We start from the raw sequence: 24,011 nt of genomic DNA, 5'->3' as shown, positions 1-24,011 counted from the left end.
AGATGATAGAATTAAATCTATGACCGTTTTGGATTGTAAGAAAGCTTTAACTGAATACTCTCCCAGAGGTAAGGTTCACATCATATGGGTACCAGGCCACTCGGGAGTAGTCGGCAACGAAAGGGCGAATGTAATAGCTTTAATGGGAAGGGAGCTCGATGTAGTTAACCTGACAAACGCAAAACCATTCGACGCAACAAAAGCTGAACTAAAAAATGGGTGAGAGAATCCCATAAGGCCTCTTGGAATAATGAAACGGTGGGTAGAACCACAAAGATTCTATGGGGTGACCCTGATGAGAGCAAGACGAGAAATCTTCTCAAAATGAGCAAGTCTGAGGTTGGTATGATGGTACGTATTATGAGTGGACACACAGGATTACGAGCACATCTATACAAAATTGGACGTGCGGATTCAGACGAATGTAGAGCATGTGGAGAGGACAGTGAAACTCTGGAGCACTTTCTTTGCCATTGTCAGGCATTCGTCGAAGTTAGATCCAAGTATCTTGGAAGTGATGTTATTCCGGAAATAACATTCTTAACCAACACCGATTGGAAGATTCTTAGGAATTACGTCCAGGAAACTGAGTTTCTGAACATGGAAAAACAATACATTCAGTGAACAATTTTTTTTTTTCTTGAATTGGAGCGCACAACAGGCCCGATAGTGGCCTAGGTGTATTTCTTCGGATTTGATGTAGTATACATCCTCCTATCAACCTAACCTAACCATGTAGATAAAGAGATTAACTAAAAAAAGTCTGTTCCGGAACGCTTTATATAACAAAACCCATATAAGGTATTTACCCGTCCGGCGGCTGCTACATTATGGCCAAATATTGAAAATTACTCCGCTGGAGTAGAATTATCCATTCGCAACAAATATTCATTCATTCGTAATATAATATTTTATTGTTCATCAAATGAATTCGCCGTACTTATGGTTTTTGACATCTACGTAAACCAAATGCGAAAACAAAATACATGTAAAATGTTGTTGTTGCAGAACTGCCACCACATTATCTGAATTCGCCTTGGTTCATATATTACGGATATTTTATCTATATACAGTGCTGTGCAAAATAATAGACTTATTATATTATTTGGAAGTTTTAATTATTTACTCAAAAACTACATTGGAAATACAATATTTACAATAGTTCACGCTTATTCGAAAACTTAACATACATACATACAGTGCCGGCAAAAAGAATAGAAACAAGAAAATTTTTCAGTGGAAAATCTATTTTCTGCCATACTATTTGGTACAATTTGATGATCGATATTGTGAGGGCTATGTGTTTTCAAATTGTTTATTGGGTTTCAATACTTTAAAATTTTCCAATAACAATTTTATACAAACTTTTGTATGTATTGAAAAATTTGTAATTAATTTTCTTTCATTTGAATATAAAATTTTAACCCTCTTATTCATAAACGACATTTTGTTCTATAAAGGGTTTATAACACAAAATGTCCTTACAAAATTTGATTTATAAACTGTTTATGAGATAAAAGTTTGTTTATGAATAAGGCCTTAGTACTACAAAACGGAAATAAAATATTTGTAAGAATATCCGTTTTATTAAAACATACTTTTGTGGGATTATTGATAAAAGATCTTCAGAAATAAACGGTTTCGTGAAGGAAATTAAGGTAAATTTAATATAGTTTCATAATTTTGTGATCTTATTAAAGGATTTGTTTTGTGCATAGGTTTGGAAAGGAATTTTTCATGCGGAACATAATACGTTTTTTCAATTTGATTTTGAACATCAAGATTTGTTAACTGAAGAATAATCTGTTCAATTGTATAAGCAATTTCACCGGATTTGAATAATTTAGAATCAAACAAGAATAATTATCTCAAATTTCATAATTTAACAGCCAGCATCATCAATCCCCAGCATCTTTCCTAAACTTACCAAGAATCAAACTTAAACTAAACTAAAACTAATTATCTAATCTAAAACCTACTTAAACTTAAAATCTAAACTAATTTAATCACTAAAACTTATTTCATCCTAATTAAACGCTAAATCTAAACTAATCTAATCTTGAAAAAGCTTCTAATGCTAACTTAGTTTAATTTAAAGGCAAATTTTATCTTAAAGCTACTAAATACTATCTTTTCGTCTTAAAAACTATCTTAATTTTATCTAATTTAACTAAAAATCGAATTAATTTATCTTAAACTTTAATTTTTATTAAATTACCTAAACTTTTCTACCTTAATTGCATCTAACTTAACTTAAAACTTTAATTTTCTTAAATTTAATCTAAATTTTGATAATAATTTAACTTAATCTAAACATAATTTCCAATTTTATTTTATTAACTTAATTTTATCTGAAATTAAACTTAATCATAACTTAAATTAAATTAAAATTGTAATAATACTTATACACTAACACTTTATACAACATACACACATATACACTGACATACTTACATACCCTGCCAGCAAATTTGAGTTTAATTTTGGATAAATGAACTAAATTTACACTATTAAAGCTCAACTTCATGTTTCTCCCCTGCCAGCAAATTTGAGTTTAATTTTGGATAAATGAACTAAATTTACACTATTTAAGCTCAACTTCATGTTTCTCAGTGCTAAATAAAAATATTTACAAAAACAAAATACATAATTTTCAAATTTTTATCCCATTTTTGTAAAATTTAAGTTCGATCTAATATACCAAAAAGAAACGTAGATGATAATAATTAGATAGAATAAAAATTTATAAAAAAAAACACTTTTTAATACACTAACAAGATAATTTAAGGCAGAATTATTTTTGCTCTCAAAATTTTAAAAAAAAACTGTTTGTATATTTCAGTAAATATATTAAGTTTATAGTGATCCGTTGTGTGAATACACATTGTGAAATTTTGTAATGATTTTATTTAAAATTTAATATATAAAAAATAAATTTAATATATAATAAAAAACATAAGTGAGAGATTAGTGAGTATAAACAATTTTAAATTATTCATAAAGTAAGAGAAATAAAGAAAATGTATTATAAAGTCGCTTTTGCTACATAAAATAGTGTAAAATTAGATAAATTTACAGTTTCCCTATTGCTATGGCAAAACTGGAAATTTTACTAATTTTACGCACTTTTATGCTATAAAAAAGTGACTTAAAACTGAAACGAAATCGACTCACTAAGTAAGTATTAAACAGGAGGAACAGTTTCTTACCAACGTGGTCACTTTTCTTCCTTTCAAATTGTGCAATATTAGATGTTTTTTAGATATTTTTACCTACACGTTGTTACGTTATGGATACTATTTAGATAGCAATTGTTTGCAGGGTAATTACACTTAAAACTTAAAAAATTATAAAACTATGAGAATTTAAAATTCAAAATCATAATTGAAACCCAAATTCAGCATCACTTCAGGCCTGTTGTCATCGTTGGATTATATTTGGTAAGTTTTAAATTGTGTTTACTGTTCATTTAAATTCTCTAGGTATTTAAGTGTTCTAAATTGAATATTTTTTGTTAATGTTAAAATAATTATGTTTTTAACATAATATCGTAAAGTATTATGTTAACAACATTTGAAAGTAAACTTCAAATTTTTCATTGTTAAATATTTCAGTTTAGAATACTTAAAAATAAAACAAATAAATAATTTTTATTAATGTTAAATTAAATATGAAGTTTATAAACATGTTTATTTTACATTTTAATAATAAATTTGTTTAATTATTAGACTTTAATAATGACAATTTAAATTAATTTTTATTCCACGAAAGGTTAGTTAAACACGTAGTTAGGGAATCATTATAGGGTGTCTTAAGGATGATTTAATAAGATACAAAGGTTGGGAGGGTATAGAATGAGAAGAAATACCACCATCTTCTCGAGACTTTTAAAATTCAGACTTTATTTCAATTTTCTTTGTTTTAGTTTTATTAGTTAATATTGATAGCTACCTTTTTAAGTTAATGTGCGGTTCTTAGCCTATCCTGATGGAGACAAGAACACCACCCCAAACCCTGAGCACGGTCGGAATAATAGGTAGCGCAGGTCTCCTGAAGGATAGGGCACATCGCGTGAACCGTTACAATATGCAATAGGCGTTGGAAAAATCAATAGAAGCAATTTATTATAGTGCCTTGGGCATGTTACAAAATATTAAAAAAATATTTCTTTTTCATTTCTTTTGAAAATTTTTAAATAGAAATGTATTTCTGAATAGTAAATAGAGTTTTTGCTTAGATTTTTCGCATTTAAGTTGGTTTTATCAGCATTTTATTGAGTATATTGAACCTGACAGCTGAATCGAGTGTCTCACTTTCAAAATATTTTAAAAAACATGAATAGAAAATAAAATAAATTGGTAAAAGTATTAAAATCACCTATAAAACTATTTTTTTTTTAATTTATTTGGAGTCGAAAAAGTTTTGGGGCCATTAATAGATATTGAAAACTTACCGATTTTCAGAGCAATTTTTGGACAATTTTGTACTACTTAACAATTCGACCACTTAAGAATGAGTAAAAATGGAATTAAACATCAAGATATTATAATGAAATGGTCAAAATATGTTAAAATAAGTAAAATTAAATACAAAAAGTCCAATAAGCGTCGAAAATTCATGAAAAATCATAATGCAATAGAGGGATTTGGGATTAATATCAACAAAGAAACGATATATTCTATTATATAAAAATTAAAAATAAATATAAAAACCAAAATATTAGAAATAGTTTTCGTTTGGTTATATTTTTAAGAAGTCTAATAAGCCTTTTTTATAAAAAAAAGAATGAAAAAATTTTGTTTTATGAAAATACCTTCATATTTCTATATTGATATTAATTTCCAATGTTAAGTCCCCTACGACATTTTGATTTGTGAAGAAATTTCAATACTTATTTGTATTAAATTTAACTTATTTTAGCATATTTTAAACTTTTTATCAAAATACCTTTATATTTAAGCCCATCTTTATTCGATCTAAAGTGTTTGAATTGTTAAGTAGTTTAAAATTGGCCAAACTATTCTCTAAAAATCGGTAAGTTTTCTATATCTATAAATGGGCCTAAAACTTTTTCGACTCTAAATCATTTAAAAAAATAGTTTTATAGGTGATTTTAATACTTTTACCAATTTATTTTATTTTATATTAATTTTATTTAAGATACTAGCTATACCCAGTGTGCTTTGCTACCCTAAAAGGAATATGTATAAATAAAAAGCCCACTTAACGATTTTGAAGATTCTAACCACAATAGTTTTCCAGATTTATAATATGTTACATATGAGAGATGTCAAGCAAATTATTGCAAGTTCGCCAGTTTCTATCTATCGCCAATTTCTATCTATCTATAAAAAATTTGAATAATATAAGAGTTTCCAAGATGCACGAAATTTTGTATTTAATTCATATATGTTGTGCCAAGCCACCCATTGAAAGTCCGCCCGTTATGCTCTAATTGTTCAAATGAATTTCAAAGTTATTCATGTAAAATTTGAAGATTCTAGCTCTAATGGTTTCTCAGATATACGAATTTTTCTATTTGATTCATGTGGGGCTTCAAGCTCCCCACATGAAAGTCCAAAATGTTTAGATGAATACTAAACTAATTTGTGCAAAATTTTATAAATCAAGTTCTATTAGTTTCCCAATAAACGAAATTTTATATTTAATGCATATGGGAGGTGCCAAGTTCCCCATTGAAAGTTCGCCCGTAATGCTCTAAATATTCACATGAATTTCAAAGTTCTTCATGTAAAATTTGAAGATTCTAGCTCTAATAGTTTCTCAGATATACGAATTTTTCTATTTGATTCATATGGGGGCTTCAAGACCCCCCAGATGAAAGTCCGCTTTTTTTTCCTCCAAAATGTTCAGATGAATATTTAAGTTCTTCGTCCAAAATTTGAAGAATTTAGTTCCATTAGTTTTCCATATAAACGAATTTTTGTCTTTAATTAATATCGGAGGTGCCGCTCCCCTCATGGGTAGTCCGCCAATTTATTACGCAAAATGTTTAGATGGATGTTAAAGTTACTCGTCCAAATTTTGAAGATTCTAACTGTAATAGTTTCCAAGATAAACGTATTTTTGTATTTAATTTATATGGGAGGTACCACGCCCCCTAATGCTAGTCCGCCTACTTTTTGTCCTAAATAATTAAATTGACACTAAAGTTGCTCCGACAACTTTGAGGACCCTAACTGTTCTATTATCTAAAATATACGGATTTAACATTTTCTTAATATGGGCGTGATTCCTCGCCCACTTGGAATTTCAAAATAAAAAGTAGCCTATTACCTATTCCAGACATACAGGAATACGCTGTGAAAATTTGAATAAAATCGGTTCAGCCGTTTAGTAGTCTATAACGTTCAAACATACAAACAAACACACATTAATTTTTACATATATAGATTTTGATAGTGAGACCCTCGATTCAGCTGTCAGGTTATATATATTCAATAATTTGCTGATAAAACCAACTTAAAAGCAAAAAATCTAATTAAAGAGTCTATTTAATTTTCAGAAATGCTTTTCTATTTACCATTTTTCAAAAGAAATGAAAAACAAATATTTTGTTACATACTCAATGCTAATGCACAAAAAACTTGTTTCTATTATTTTTTCCAACGCCTATTGCAGTTAAATTTAAATAAAAATTTCCCGAGTCCAAAAAACTATAATACCTAAGTAACGGTAAAGCATATAATATAGCTTTCATTTGAGATATTGATCATAAAATTGTACCATATACATAGTTTGGCAGAAAATAGATTTTCCATTGAAAAATTTTCTTGTTTATATTTTTTTCCGGCACTGTATATAGTATATGTATATATTATTCGATAACGTTAGCGGTAATGGTAGTGAGATAAAAGGGTATTTTAAAGGTGTAATATAGGAAAAATGATTTAAAAATAATATAAAATTCGATACGATAGCCAAGCTTTATTTAAATAAGGTAAATAAAATACTTTATTATTTTCTTTTTAAATACATAAATATGAGTATGTCTGCAGTGAAGAGTCCCGCGGGCAACTTTTTGAAGGAATATCTATCCATTTTTTGTATAAAATGTGTTACAATAAGCATGGTTGCATTTTTACTAGTTTTTAATTCCCGGGGATAGGGAAGCTAAAAATCACTAAATTTCCCGGCGCTGCGAATTATGGCCCCAGGTAAAATGGCCCCAAAACGTAAAACGAAATATGGCCCCAACAAAGATACAGGAAACAAAAACACGAAAGTTTTGTTTTTTTTTTATATATTTTTTGGGGTATTTCAACATTTTTATATTTGGGGTAATACTGCATTTTGCAAAAAAAATAAAAATGACCCCAATGTTGTGAAATGAAGAAATACCCCAAAACAAAACTTTTTTCCTTTGGGGCTAATTTTCATTCTTAAATTTTGTAAAATACGTGAATATTAAAATATTAAAAAGGGACCTAAAAAACCATATAATAATTAGGGGTGATCTTTCATTATTACTATTTATTAATATTTTATAAAAAATCAGAACATTATCGCGCGATATTTTTTATTAAAAAATATTTTATGTAATAATATTTGTTGTATTTTCATAAAATGTTTGTTAATTTTGAACATATTTTTACAAAAAATATTTCAAGAATGTTCAAAATTAACAAACATTTAATAAAAATACAACAAAAATTATTAAATATGAAATTTTATAAATATGTTAGCTTATATTTGAGGTGGGATGTCATAATGTCCATTGACGTTATGACACACCAAAAAGTTTCATAGTGTCCATGGACGTTATGACAATTTTTAAAAGTGTTATAATGTCCATTGACATTGTATCACTTTTAAAACAGAACTGTATTTGAAAATTTGTAAAGAATTTATGAAAGGGACATTCTTACCCCCAAAGGAATTTATCCTAAATTTGGTGTATGTTGCATTTTGGTTTCCATTTAAAAAGTTTTCTGTATAGCCGGCCTTCGGCCGGGCGCAGGGGTTTTAAACTCTGGGGTATTTCGAATACCGGCTTCGCTAAATTAAGCCTTCTTTTGATAAATGGACTCTTTGAAATCCATAGACTTTATGCATTGTGACACTTTTGAAATTGTTATAACGTCCATGGACACTAGACTCAATTTAGTGAGTCATAACGCCCATGGAAAATATGACACTGGACTTTATGACACGTCACCTATATTTGAATTAAAATTAAATGGGGTGAAATTTCATTTACGTTTTTGGGGTAATTGTTCATTACGAAAAATTAACCCAATATTTGGGGCCACTTTTCATTTCAACCTTGGGGAGATTTTTCATTAATTTTGGGGTGATTTTTCTTAAAAAATGTTAGGGTTATACTTCATAATGAATTTTGACCCCAACATTGGGGCAATTTTTCGTTTTATATTTTGGGGCCATTTTACCTGGGGCCATAATTCGCAGCGCCAATTTCCCGGAAATTTTTTTCCGACGCTTCCCGGGAACGATACACTAACTACGACATACATAATAATGGTAAATGTAACTTTTTATAATATCAATATTTATGTCAGTTGCGCTTATTGCTGGCAACAAAACTGAATCCAATATTCATATAGAACCAAAATAGGAGTCAAATTAAACTCTTAAAAATAAACTAGAAACCCAAAAACTCTAAAAACAAAATATAAGTAAAAGTAATTTTTAACTTATTTTTAAAATTAGGTTTTTATTTATTTTTTTTTCAAAAGCTCGAATTTTATGTATTAAATGTTTATATAAATTTGTTTTTTCCCAAAAGCTCGGATTTTATGTACTAAAATGTTTACATAAAGTTTTAGAAATAACTATAAATATATAGCGTGATAGAAAAAGTTTTTGGCATTTACCTGATCGCGATAAACTAGAGCCAATATATTTAGCATTGTAGCTACATCAGGGTGATCATGTCCACTTGTTTTTTCTAGATCTTCCAATGCTTGCTTACATAGTGGTACAGCTACTTCGTACCTGCAAATATTTATTTAATATTAAAATTATTCCAATATTGAAACCTATTGGAAAATAAGTTAAAATACATATGAGCAATTTCGTGTCAAGTGACCCAACTTTTAAAATCGATGTCTTCACAAATTTTCAGCTCTATCGGTCAAGAACTGCCGGACTTAGAGGAGGTCAAAGTTGCACATTTTGGTCATACAGTTTTTAATTCAAATGAATGTAACTTTTCACATATTGGTCCCAGCAAAATAAACAGGAGTTTAGATAGCTATTTCTTCACTGTTTCAAAAAAAAAATATTTTGAAAAAATAGGGGAAAATTAAATACCCAATATTGAAAAATCTTATTCTTGAGTTTTTTTATAGATATCTTACTCGCATCCCATTAAGCGACTATAAATCCCTTTAAGCGTTCTTTTGAGCAAAAAAGACCCATTTTGAAAAAAGAAATTATTAAAAAAAAAAAAAATTGGAAACAGTGCAGAAAAAGCTATCTAAATTCCTTTGGAAAATTTTTGTAAGGACCAATAGGTGAAAAGTTCATTTAAAAAAAATATGTATGAAAAAGATTGCTAAGTCAATGTCAAAAATTAAAATTTTAAAATTTAAACTTAAATATTTTTGTTTATATGAGAATAAAATTATTATAATCAGCATAATTTTACTTTACGAAGTCATATACAATAAAAAATGTATTTCATCAAAATCGGCCCATATTTGTTAATGTTACAGGGTCCACAAATATATCACATTCAAATTTATGAATAAAGACACATGACTCTGTATTTCGAACTAAATTTGGTGTTTAGTTAAATTTTTTTCATTAGATACAAGAATATATATAATTCCAATAATAAAACATAATATTTATTATGAAACTTAATTTTTGTCCGATAACTGACATATAATTTGTATACATACCCAGGTATGTTGGGTATTGATACACGAGGTAAAAATAGTAAATCAGTCATAAATCGGTTTAATATATATATATATATATATATATATATATATATATATATATATATATATATATATATATATATATATATATATATGTACATATATATATATATCTAACTAATTTTTGGAAAATGTATAGAAAACATTACTTTGAAAGCATAGTCTAAATTTCCGATATATTTCCGATTTCCGAATAGCCATACGATATATAGATCTCGAGATAAAAATGAAAAACATACCCGGGTATGTGGGTATTGACATAACGGTTAACTCCGGCAGTTCTTTCCGATTGAGCTGAAAAAGTACTAACCTTAGTGCATATTTCATTCAAATCGATTTTTTGAGTTAGGTCACTTGACACGAAATTGCCCATATGTATATTAGAGTGTCCCGAGGAAGTGTCTTTTAAGAATTTCATGTAGGAATACCACTCAATCGATGCGTATTAATGTACTGAACACGAGAAAAATAAAAAATATTTTTTTTTGGAATGGTCCTCAGTTCCCGACCAGCGAATAAAAATCATTTTAGAGGTATTCCTCCTAAAAAGTGGTCCATGGGACACCCTAAGGTATATGATACAAAAACAAATGGTATATGTACATATATGATAGAAAAACAGACTCTTTTTACAATTATTAGATTTTTACCAAGGTTTATAATTTTGAAGAATAATAAAAAATATAATTATTTCCTTCGATATCGATTTTTATACCCTACACCACTATAGTCGGAAGGGTATTATGCGTTTGTGCTGATGTTTGTAACGCACTAAAATATTGGTACTATACCCACCAGACCACACTTTCTGAGTCGATTTAACGATGTCCGTCCGTCCGACCGTCCGTGTGTCCATGTAAACATGTACAGGTCGCAATTTTCAAGATAATTTGATGAAATTTGGCACAAACGTTTCTTTTGACCCAAGGACTATGGTTAAAATCGGTCCATTATTTCACCTAGCCCCCATACAACTGAACCCCCCGAAAAGGGCTTTTGAGCTCATAATTCTGTATAATATAAATGTATCTCGATAAAAGTTAGCACAACTAAGTTTTATACAATCCTTGATGACCTTGCCGAATTTCGGAATGATCGGACTTCATTTGACCCTAGCCCCCATACAAAGCCCCCCCTTCGAAAATGACTTGAATATCCGCAATTCACTTATTAACACTGTTATTGCAATGAAATTTATCACAGACAAATATTATATAAATATAAATCTATCTAGCCCATTTTATCGGGATCGGTTCACATTTGCTCCTATCCCCCATATAGTCTCTTTCAGAAAATTAGTTTTTCGTCAATAAATTGCTTAAATAAATCCAGATAAATGCTTTATTATAAAAAATAGAACACATTTAATATTCACAACTGGTGTAGGGTATCATATGGTCGGCCACGCCCGACTATACTTTCTTACTTGTTTTAAATGAAAGTCTAATCTTTAGGAGAACGATTAGAGATTATAAATTAAAATTAATTCTCGAAAGTTGTTTTTGTGTACTCAATTAATTAATTTTGTTTGCTAGTTTTACCGACCAATGGAGGTGTTTTAAACTTGAGCAAGAAATGCGAAAGTTTACAGCTAATGCAAAAAAAAAATTAATAAATTTTGTTTTTAATTGATTTTTATTTTTTATAAAATTTGTTTTATTTATTTATTTATTAGTACAAATTATGGAGACTTCAAAAGCATTTTTTTGTTGTAAATTGAAGTTTTCGTTAATTTTCATATTATTTACAGTGTCTCACATAAGTATTCGAATTTAGGTGTACTTTTAAAAGAAACATAATCTAATAATATTTATTGTATGTAAAATTAATAATTAAATTTGATATATTGTCTAGAGGGTCCTAAGGTTTAATAGAACACTCCTTAAAATTTGGATAAATTACATTTACTTAAATAAATTTAACTTTTTTTAAAAAAAGCACAACATGGTGTCAGAAGTTAAATCTAAAGAGCAAAGAATTTAATAAGTGAAAATATAAGTTTTTAAATAATATGTAATAAATATGTAATAAATACATAAATATAATAAAGAAAATAATATTTACAACATGTCTTGAGATATTTAATTCGTTTAACGAGGATGTTGATAGTATTGCCTACTCAACATTAGTGGAAAAATTTGAAAGCTTCTTTATACCAAAAGTAAATATAGCAATCTTGAAAAATTTAAGTTTAAACTGCGAATTTGGCAGATTGGGGGATGATCTCGTCAGGGACATTTTTACCTTCGGCTTGTCGCCTAAGATGGGAAATATCCGAGAGAGGTTATTGGCAGATGGCGGTATTCCCTTGGATACGGCTATTGCTAAATCTATAGCTATGGCTAAAGAAAATTATTTAAAACATGAAGACACTCAGGGCGATGAACCAGTCATTAATTTATTTTTATTGATTTTATTTATTTATTTAAGAATATTCAATGACCTAGCCTATAGACCATAAGCGGTTACAAATTTCTACTTTACAATAATTCTTTCAACACAAAATACCTAATTATATAAAAAAAATTTAAAACTAAAACTAAAACTAAAAAAGATAATAAACTATATAAAATAACGATAGGACAATTAAATTGTACTGCATTGATCATAAATAAATTCCTACATAATTTTCAATCAATCAAATGTAATTCAATGAAGAAAAACAGGTTAAAATAAAGAAAAGAATATGTAGAAGTCATAAACAATCCCAAAAATTAACTCACAGAACCAATCAATATGTCATACAGCAACTATATGGCAAATAACACTCCAGACTGTAAAGGACATAGGTAATACATATCAGACACAAACATGAAGCTATAAAACACCTATCAGTTGAACATTTCTGAAGAAATATAAGACAATTGGAAGAAAGTTTTTAACCACCCCAATAAATATCGACTCATGAAAAAGAATTTAAATACCAAAATTTCCAGTCAATTACATAATAAAAATTTCAAGACTAACTTTAAAAGAACAAAATGAAAAGACAATTCTATAAGAGCAAAAATATAATAGCAGGAGAAACCCTCACAAACACAAAACTCTATGCCCACAATATCAGACACAATTCATCTTCCACCAAAACAGCCACAAAGTAAATTCATCCAAATCAGCAATATGGACTGAGTAATCACAACATCCTTAAACCACACAACATTCCCCCATTTCAAAGCTGACAGAAATTTCCCAAAATTGATAAACAATCTCACAAAAATTTTTCAATCATAAATCAGTCCATACTAGATAAAAAACCTATGCATATTAATTGCAATTAAAATGATATGAACCAACAACAATAAATGGGCAACGAATAATAACAAACCAACAGTCTGAGATACTTGCATTATAACATACTTTAAAAAGAAACAAATAACAGTAATTAGTGAGTAATATTAGTGAGTATATATGACTAATACAACATAAATAAAAATCATATCAAAAAAGGTCTTACACAAAGGACACAATGAATCACAAGAAAAAATACCGATTAAAGAAACCCTGCATGTTGAATAAGCTAATCAGTTAAAAAAAAGTAAAAGAAAATACAAAGTTTCAACTTCTAATAATATAACAAAAAGATATAAAAAAACAATGAAGCAGACAACACCAACAATGTTCAAAGTATTAATCCAAACAAAACAAATAATCCTCATCCACAAATAAAACACTAATGACACCTCATTTACGGTATACCCAGCAAATTTTTTAATCAGTCAACAGATATCTAATGATGCACCCACATATGAAATAACTATCAATAACCACATAACACAAACCATAAACACAATTATGACAATATCAGTAATTCGTCATATTGGATACAATTACTCTAGAATAGCATTAACAATATGAAAACAGTCCAACCACCAAAGACAATATTATAGCATCAACGAATTCCCAATTGCAAAAGCAAATCAACATATTTAATTCCTCAACATTACCAAAGTACCATCAAATGCAATAATAACACCACAACTCGGTCAAGTGATACTAATATCAAAAAGGTAATAACCAACAAAGGAAAAATGCATGTTAATATCAATAAAACATACAATATTTCAATAATGATAAACCATTCATATAATAGAAAATATTCAACAGAATACAATCTCTAATTTCAATTATAAACAAACTACAGCTTATCTATCAGAAGAATGCAAAATGCATATATAAGTTATAGTGTTACAAGACTACTACTCACTCACAGTAAACAATCCTCAAAAAATCTAGTCAAAAGACATCAACTTTACAGTTGTTAAAAAATATACCTATTATACAGAATAAATATATAATACAGCAACCATCCACTTAAAAAATGATTATCAACCATTATTTAACAGTAACAAAAAATCTCCTAAAAATTACAAATTTGCAAGATCATTGCCAGTTAATATTGCCAGGTCATTACCAGTTAATTCATTACAAAAACCAGTATGTAAATATAAGAACAAAACCAAAAAATGTTAATTCTTAATGTAGCTAAATAGAATCTCAGTCACCTGAATAAAACAAAATAAAGCGAAGAAAAACTTAAATGCCCAAGTAAAATCCCACACAACAAACCAGGCTTCCAAAGTCATAGAAATAACAAAAAGCATAAAAAATTAACTACACCTTAAAAAAACAGCACATACAAGAATGAAATGTTTCCCCAACACAAAGACAAGAAAACCCAATGCTTTACTACCATACACCTCCACATTACCCAAGAATGCGCTATAAAGAAGCAAAAAATAATTCAACAGAGTTACAGGCTACTAGGGTGATCGACTCGATTTTTCAACCGGTTTAAAACCGGTTTTTTCTGCTTTACCAGTGTCGGTTTTTTCTTAATGTTGATTTTTCGAATATCGAATAATCCGGTTTTTTCACTTTTTAAAAACCGGTTTCGAATACTTTTATTTGCTTTGTATTCAAAGATTATTTAAATGAAATTTTTAAGTAAATTATAATACAGCCCGTCTAAATTTTAAAAATATTCGAGTCGAGGAACTAGCGTATATTTTTCTACAGCTCCTTTGGTTAAACTTCTTTGATTTTCCTAATTAATTAAAAAAATTTATTTGTAAAATTGATAACTGTTTGATAAAATTTTATCAATCTTAAGATTATATTCCAATTACAATAATAAATTTACGGCTGAAATTTTATGGAAGTGTTGGAATGCCTATGCAAATTTCCTAAACAGGGCTTTTAAAATAAGCTAGGATTACATTGTACCTTATGTTTAACAGAAGTGTCCCACTTTTTTCCTAATTTTTTTTATATTAAAGAAATAATGTAAATCAGACGACTAGATCTAAAGTTATAATCTTTTAAACTGTTAAAAATCATTTCGGGCCATGTTTTATTAATCAAATTTAAACATAAACATTAAGTTTTTTAAATTAAAATATATTTTTTTTTATAATGAAAAACCGGTTAACCGGTTTTTCTGTATTTGAAAAATTTCAACCGGTTTTTTTTAAATGTCAACTATTCGAACTATTCGAAAACCGGTTTTTGGAAAATGTCGAATAATCGATCACCCTACAGGCTACTCAATTACACCTAGAATTAAAGCACATATCCCAATTATGCCATAAAATCCCTAAAATGTTTCTTTACAGAATTACATAAATACAGAAATTGATACATTTAAACAAGTCAATATAAATGACAAATTCCACAATATACAGTCAGCAAATCTCCCAAATCCAATATAAACAACTAACTATACCATATTGACACAATAAAGAAATAAATCACCTTATGTAGAAAACATATAAATACCCAAAATCAGCGATTCTATAAGAACATTCCACAGTTCTACTCAAACTTACAAGGATAAACTGTTTTCGGAAATTTCACGAAAAAGCCTTTTCTTATAAGTTTCAACAGAAACATCAAAATTTCTCAATATTTGCGATAATTTATTGTATACGCGTGTCACTCTAACACAAAATGAACGCTCTAATATTGAAGTCAATTTTGGTATTTTCAACTGTTTATTTCTATTAGATTTGCAAAACTCAAACAATCTACCAAATATTCCGGAGCACGTAGTTTACATAACTTGTAAAAGTGCAATAAATTTCTATAATTAATATAATTTAATACGTAAAAAACATTTAAGTCTGCAACTTACAACAAGCAACAGGTTGCTCATTGTGGTCGATGTGGTCAAGTGCATAAGAACAAAATGCCCGGCTGAAGGCGCCAAATGTCATAATTGTGGGAAAAGCTGCCATTTTGCGAAAAAGTGTTTCATAAAAAAACGGTATGTAAAAAATGTCAATATAAACGAAGATGGCGACTGTAGTTATGATAATGATGAAGAAGAAGAGGATTTATTTATTGGCGCTCTTTCTAAAACAACAAAATCAACAGCAGCAGAATGGATTATAGAGGTGGGAATTGAAAACAACAAAGTGATATGTCAAATTGATACTGGAGCTCAGCTAATATTATTTCAACACACTCTATAAATAAGTCAAATTCTAAAAGCTTATTAAGAAAAACCAATATTAATATTTTTACATTTAGTGGTGAAAAGTTGTCAGTTATAGGAAGTATCAATTTGAAAGTTGTTCATGAGAATTCTGAAATTTTTTGTAGTAGATATTAATTGCAAAAATATAATCGGTCTTCAGTCAGCAATTGAAATGAATTTAGTTAAAAATGTAAATATTCAGTCAGTAAATAAAATTTTTGAAAAGTATTCCGATGTGTTTGGAGGCCTTGGTCTTTTACGTGGCGAGTGTAATTTGAGATTAAAGAAAGATTTCACTCCCGTAATTGATCCACCTCGAAAGATTCCATTCCGGTTATATGACCCACTGAAAATGGAATTAAACAGAATGGTTGATTTGAATGTGATGAAAAAAGTTAGTGAACCAACAGAATGTGTGAATTCAATTGTACTTTGAAACAATTGAATTGAAATTTAAGACTCTGTTTGGACCCGAGAAATTTAAATAAGGCCATTTTAAGGCCGCATTTCCATTCCCAAATATTGAAGACTGTAAAGCCAAACTTAATGGTTCGAAGTATTTCACGTCACTTGATGCTAACAGTGGGTTCTGGATGATTCCATTGGATGAACAGTTTTCAAGACTATGTAAAAGTACGCCTTTTGGGCGTTACCGGTTTTTGAGATTACCATTCGGAATTAATGCTGCACCTGAAATTTTTCATGCAGAAATGGTGAAATTATTTGGTGACATTCCGGGACTAATAATTTATATTGATGATTTTTTGATTTATTCGTCTACAAAAGAGGAACATATTAGAATATTGGAATTTCAGAGAGCGAAGGATGTTGGAATAAGAGTTATCAGATCTAAATGCCAAATTTTTCAAACTGATATAAAATTCTTAGGTCATATATTTAGTAATTTTGGAGTTAAGCCAGATGTAGATAAAATCAAATCTATTGTTAAGATGCCTAAACCTGAAAATGTGAAGGAACTAAAAAGATTTTTGGTAAATTATCTAGCGTTTATAGAAAATTTAGCTTTGAAAAATAAAAATTTAAGAGAACTTTTGAGGAACGATATTGAATGGCATTGGTCAGAGGAACATGAATTAGAGTTTCAAAATCTTAAATCGGAAATAACGAAATCGCCAGTATTAACATATTTAGACCCAAATAAGTAGTTGACGTTGTCCGTTGACGCTTCAAAAGTTGCACTTGGTGCTACGATCATGCATAGTAAGCATCCAATTGCATATGCGTCTATTTCGTTGACGGAATCACAACAAAATTATGCTCAAATTGAGAAGGAATTGCTTGCGATTTTGTTTGGTTGTACTAGGTTTCATCAATTCGTATATGGGTCGAGGGTTTCAGTTGAAACTGACCATAAACCTTTGGTGAGTTTATTTGACAAGCCGCTGTACAAAATTCCAGCAAGGCTTCAAAGATTTATGTTGCGTCTACAGTTATATAATTTGTCAGTTGTTTACAAACCAGGGAAAGAGTTGCAAATCGCTGATACTCTATCATGAGTGCCCTTATCAGAGACTACATTAGCTGAAATGGATGAAGAAATATCCCTTCATTGTAATTTTGTGGCTTCGTGCTTAGAAATACCTTTTACAAAAATGAACACTCTTAAAGAACACACCAGAGATGATGAAACGTTTAAGATTATTGGATATGTAAAAAACGGGTGGCCTAGTAGTAAAAAGAATGTGGAACCAGTTGTGATGCCTTATTTTAGGATTAAAGAAGAGATTTCAGTTTTGGATGGAATTTTGTTAAAAAATCATCAAATCTTAATTCCGGAAAGCTAATGTAGTTCAATTCTATCAAAAATTCATGAGGGACACATGGGAATACAGAGATGCAAAGATCTAGATCGACAATCAGGATATTGGCCCAATTTATACAATGACATTAAGAATGTAGTTTCAAACTGTGAGGTTTGCATGCGTTTCCAAAATTCTAAGGCAAAATCGGAAATGGTTCCTCATGAAATTGTAGATATGCCGTGGTTTCAGCTAGGATTTGATTATTTGAGTTTAGAAAGAAAACATACCTACTTGTAGTTGATTATTACTCTAAGTACATTGAAATAGAATTACTAAATTCAGGTTGAGAACAATAGTTCTCAAGTTATACTTAAATTGAAATCGATTCTTTCTAGACACGGAATTCCTTTTATATTAGTAACAGATAATGGCCCTCCTTATAATTCTAGGGATTTTAAAGACTTCTGCCAAGCTTGGGGAATTGAGCACAATACATCTAGTCTTTATTTAGCAAGATCCAATGGGTTAGCAGAACGTTCTGTTCATACAATCAAGAAAATTTTATTAAAGTCTCAAGAAAGTCATTCAGACCCTTATGTTGCTTTGCTTCAATATAGAACAACATCAAAAGGCAATTTACCGAGCCCGGCAGAGTTGTTAATGTCAAGGTCCATAAGGACAAAGATACCATCTATGTTAAAAAATTTAAAACCTAAGGTTATTAATAGGAGAATACGCAAAAAAGTTGAATACACACATTAAGAAATATTCAAATTATTACAACCAATCTGCTAAAAGAGTTGAACTTTTCCAAGAGGGAGATAATGTTATGTTTAAGAAAACTCCAACAAGTTGTTGGTTTCAAGGACAAATTATTGATACATGTAAAGAACCAATGTCATTTATAGTAAAATATTCGGATGGTACTCTTTGCAGAAGAGGTCAGGATCATATAAAGAAAAAACCAGAAAATAAAATTATAGAAAATCCAGTAAATCAAGAATTAAATTCAAATAGTCAGACAAGTGTTGAGTTGCCATCTACTGTTAATAATAATTCCAAGGAGTATATAACAAGAAAAGGCCGAATTGTAAAACAGCCTAAAAAACTAAATTTATAAATTGTATATATTTTCACATTTATAATGTAAATATGTACATATGTATTAAAACATAACATTTGTTAAAACACTCATGCAGTTGTTTTATATTATATTTATTGTAAATCATTATTGTAGATTATACTATTTGATTTAAAGAAGGGAGATGTTGTATATGTATACAGTTTTGGGGCATTTGTACCATCTTTTCACATAATATCATTAAAATGACGATTTTTGACCATATTTGCGATTTTTTTCCTTTTTTCCAGAGATAAAACCAATATTTAATATTGGGATTTAACAGATTCCTTGAAGTATCTAAAAATAATAATTTTTGTTATAAGGATCTGTCCTTAAACATTCCAAGATATATTTTAGGTATCGTTCTTCTGTTTCTAATTTAATTATCTGGATCTTAAGTCCCTTTTGGTACCACTAGGATCGATATTTTCCGACAAAGTTGGCTAGTATATATTATTGTAGGTATTAGCACTAATATATTTTAAATTTTCAAGACATCGTAGCGGTATACAACTCCAAAACATGACTTAACAAAACGTCATCCTATACAGTAGATTTCAGTTTTTACTACTCATAACATTCACGATTATGTTGCCCATTTTTGGGTTTATTTTGAGCATAGTATATAATATTTAAAAAGATACTAATATTTTTGTGTTAGACCATATTGATATGATGACATTCAGGCTGGAGGCCATTGCTTATAAAAATAATGATTCCACTATTTTGAATGGCGTTTCTTCGAGGCATGCTTTGGAGTTGTACACTTCCACAATATATTGAAAACTTAAAATGTATAACAGCTGATATCTAAAACAATATACAGAAGACAAGTTTCCCCGAAAATTTTTGACCCTAGTATTATAAAAATGGACTTAAGTTCCAATAAATTGAATTAGCAATAGAAGAATGATTCCAATAATATATCTTGGAACGTTTAAATACAGATTCTTGTAACAAAAAATATTACTTTTAGATACCCCAAGGGGTATATTAAATCCCAATAACAAATTTTGGTTTTATCTCTGGGAAAAAGGAGATAAAAATACAAATAATGCCAAAAATCGCCATTTTAATGATATTACATGAAAAGATGGTACAAATGCCCCATAATTGTGGACCAAATGGGCCAAAAATATATCCATTCGGTTGATAGTTACTCCTTAAAAAAATTTCAGCAAAAAAACCATTCGGTTTTAAATTTTGTGTTTAGTATAATATAGTCAAATATGAAATACTGGAAAAATTCGTATACTTTTGTGAGGTAATTTTATGGCCTTTTATAAAAAATCTAAATTAATTTAAGTAAATGTGAATTTTTAAAGTTTTAAAAAGCGTGATTTCAAAGCTAAGGACTGTCTAGACAATATAACAAATTAATTTATTAATTTTGCACACAAAATATATTTTTAAATTTGGTTTCTTTTCATATTATGCCTAAATTCGAATACTTATGAGAGACACTGTATATTGTCTTCTACTTTTTTATAAAACATGTAATATTGCGAAGTTTAAATTTGTACTCAAAAAACTCAAAGGGGAATAACATTGGTTTAAATTTATTTTTAGATTAACTAATCTGATTATTAATTGGCATTTAATTGTCAAAAATTAATTGTTTAAAACCCCACTCTAAGAGAGTACCGATATCGTATCAACCAATTAAAAGTCAATCGCAACTTCTTTAAAAGATATCGCAAGATACTACTATAAAGTTCCAAGGCATATAAAAATATAGGCATAATACATACTACATATAGTCATAATAAGTTCATTCAAATCTAAATTGCATAATTTAAATGTAAAGTTAACACTAAGTTAATATGGCCTTTAAAACTTAAGTTTATATCTAAAATGACAAAATATATTATTCTATCTACAAATTGTAGTTGTAACCAAAGAAATTCTTACAACTACATATACAACTACAATAGCAAATCCCAAAAAGGATGAAGTAGGGCAAATGGTGAAACAGGTGAGTGATAGCATAGCTAAACTACCTATTACTAAGAAAAGACTATCTGGAGCACAGAGGAGGAAGCTGAAAAAGACGCTTTAGTAAATCATAGTTAGTCAATCCAACGACACTCCAAAGGAAAAATCGGACTCTCTCACAAGATCTGAGGCAAAGAGGATCAGGTCTCCCAAAGAGTTGACAACTGAGAATAAACCTAAGAAGAAAAAGAGCTCCCGTCTTCTAATACACAGTCGAAGCCAAGCCATACTTCACTCAAAGGAACCTCAAGTCAGAATTCTGAGAGTAAGGGTGACAGCGCCAAGATAGATATCTCGAAGACGACCACGTCGGCGAAATCAACCTCGAAGGTAAGGGTATCTCAAAAGAAACCCCGAAAAGCGAGGAAAGATAGGCTTGACAGTGGAAAAGGAAAAGAGCCGCCATCTTACGCCAAAGTTGCCAAAAGAAGACACCGGGACGATCTCTGTTATGCAGTTTACGATGCCGGTAATCCGACAGGCATCTCACCAATGTGTGAGCACCCTAAAGAACTTGGTGGAAAGTATCCCTCCTCCCTGGGACGGCGCTAAGCTGGGACTGGCAAAGAAGAGCGAGCTTTCGGTGCTCTTAAAGTCCACTGTCTACATAAAAGGATGGGGCAGTAAACTGGCTAATGAACGTATACTGGAAATTCTTGGTGGTCAAAATGCTGAGCTGGCCATGGAAAAATGGGACGTCTTTTACAGGAAAGAAGAACCTGAGGGAACTTTATTTGTAATAGGTAATGACCAGAAATCTATGGCTAGTCTTGCCAAGAATAAAGGTAGGGCTTACTTCGCCTCTAAAGCTGTCATATTCAAAATTGGGAAGGTGCCGATTGGAAGGGCTGTTACAACAAGCCTGGAAAAGGACACTAAAGACCACAGCATCAGTAGCAACTACTGATAACGTTAAGGAGTCAAATCCTAAAAGCGAGGAAGATACCACTAACTCGCCAAAAGAAGGTGCAGCTTCCCTTTCCAAAATTGGGGAGGTGCCGATTGAAAGGGATGTCAAAACCGGCCCGATAAGGACACTAAAACTCCTAAGACGGTACCCAAAGCATCATTAGCAAGTACTGGTAATTTTGAGGAGTCAAATCCTAAAAGCGAGGAGGAAATCACTCACTCGCCAGAAGACAGAACAGCAGTGCTGTCCAAAATTGGGAAAATGTCGATTAAAAAGACTGCTCTTCCTATGCCTGATAAGGACACCGCAGTGCCATCAATGGTACCCACTGCATCAATAGCCACTTCAGGTTACCCGGAGGAGTCAAATCCAACGAGCGGGGATGTGATCATTAGCTCGCTGGAAGACAGTTTAAATGAATGACAATGATTGAGGTTATCCAAATAAACCTCCATCGGAGCGAGACAGCTACTAACGCTCTGATGGCTAAAATTAACACAGGTAAGATACATATAGCTTTAATCTAGGAACCTTGGACGATTCGCAACAAGGTTTCAGGATTAAATCACGTAAACATGTATCTTATGTCACAAGAATATATGTTTTCTCCTCTCAACAGGATTATCCACATCGGATGCAACGGTACTGAAGCAAGGTCGTGGCAACATATACCTTGCATCTGTTTACCTGCCTTTCGATTATCCGATACTACCACCAACGTCGGAGCTGATGAAACTTGTCAAAGAGGCAAAATAAGAAAATTGTAATAGGTTGTGATGCCAACTCCCATCATGTAGCTTGGGGTAGTAGAAACACCAATCGCAGGGGACAAGCCCTTATGGATTTCCTTAATACTAAAGACTTGATCACATCGAACTTAGGTAATAATGCTACCTTCATCAATATAATCAGAGAAGAAGTATTAGATATAACTATATTGTCAGAAGAGCTTATAAACGAAATTCAGGATTGGAGAGTTTCGGACGAGCACTCCTTTTCTGACCATAGGTACATAAGATTCAAAATATTACGGCCGCCACCAAAGCCGATAAAGTTTCGGAATAAGTCTAAAACTAATTGGACAATGTTCGGTTCCTTACTAAAGAACCGTTTATGTCAGAACACTTTTTAATGTCGAAATAAAGAGGACATAGACGCCAAAGTAGAAATGCTCACAAGTGACTTGGTTGAATCGTTCGAGGACAGCTGCCCTCTGCGAGAGCGAAGATCTGCCCAGGAGAAACCCTGGGTAACCGGGGAGATCCGGAACCTTGGTAAGACTCTTCGCAAACTATTTAACCGGGCACGGCGTAAAAAGATCGCAGTATACTGGGATGAGTATCGTAGTAAACTTGGTGAATATAAGAAAATTGTTCGTAAAGCCAAACGAGACTCCTGGAAACTTTTCTGTGAAGAGGTAGACAGCGTAAATGACGTATCGAAGATAAAGAAATTCCTATCCAAAACTCATGTCCAACCAGAATCTATGGTCGATGACATGGACAGGAGGCTGGAGGATATGGAGGAGACAATGAAACTCCTAATGGACTCTCATTTTCCACCCGGTATATCGAATAACATAGATGAACCGATATTGGAGGAAGGGGAGGCTAACACGGAAATTGTAATTACATCTGATATGGTTAAAGGGGCAATCAAGAGCTTCGCTCCCTATAAAGCTGCAGGGCCGGATGGCATTTTCCCGGCACTCTTAAAGATGGAGGCAGGACTGGTTTCCGTACATCTGTCTCAGATATTCACTGCATGCTTGAAATTCACATATACCCCCATTAAATGGCAAGATGCAAGGATAATA

General features: G+C 30.5%; 1 protein-coding gene across 3 annotated transcripts in view; it reads right to left on the bottom strand.

The window, feature by feature from the left end:
- The window catches only part of LOC119611877 (kinesin light chain), a 317,508-nt gene that overhangs the window by 187,127 nt on the left and 106,370 nt on the right, over positions 1-24,011 (bottom strand). For all 3 annotated transcript variants that reach the window (XM_037967591.1, XM_037967584.1, XM_037967600.1), the window contains one exon: positions 8,856-8,976. In XM_037967591.1, coding sequence (XP_037823519.1) covers positions 8,856-8,976 — 121 coding nt within the window. The remainder of the gene's footprint in view (positions 1-8,855; positions 8,977-24,011) is intronic.

This window comes from Lucilia sericata, unplaced genomic scaffold (assembly GCF_015586225.1).
Source record: "Lucilia sericata isolate MDLA Ls3-8-SP2 unplaced genomic scaffold, ASM1558622v1 Contig000032F_arrow, whole genome shotgun sequence".
Classification (NCBI taxonomy): Eukaryota; Metazoa; Arthropoda; class Insecta; order Diptera; family Calliphoridae; genus Lucilia; species Lucilia sericata.
Note: the sequence above shows the minus strand (reverse complement) of the source record. Positions and strands in the feature narration are given on the sequence as shown.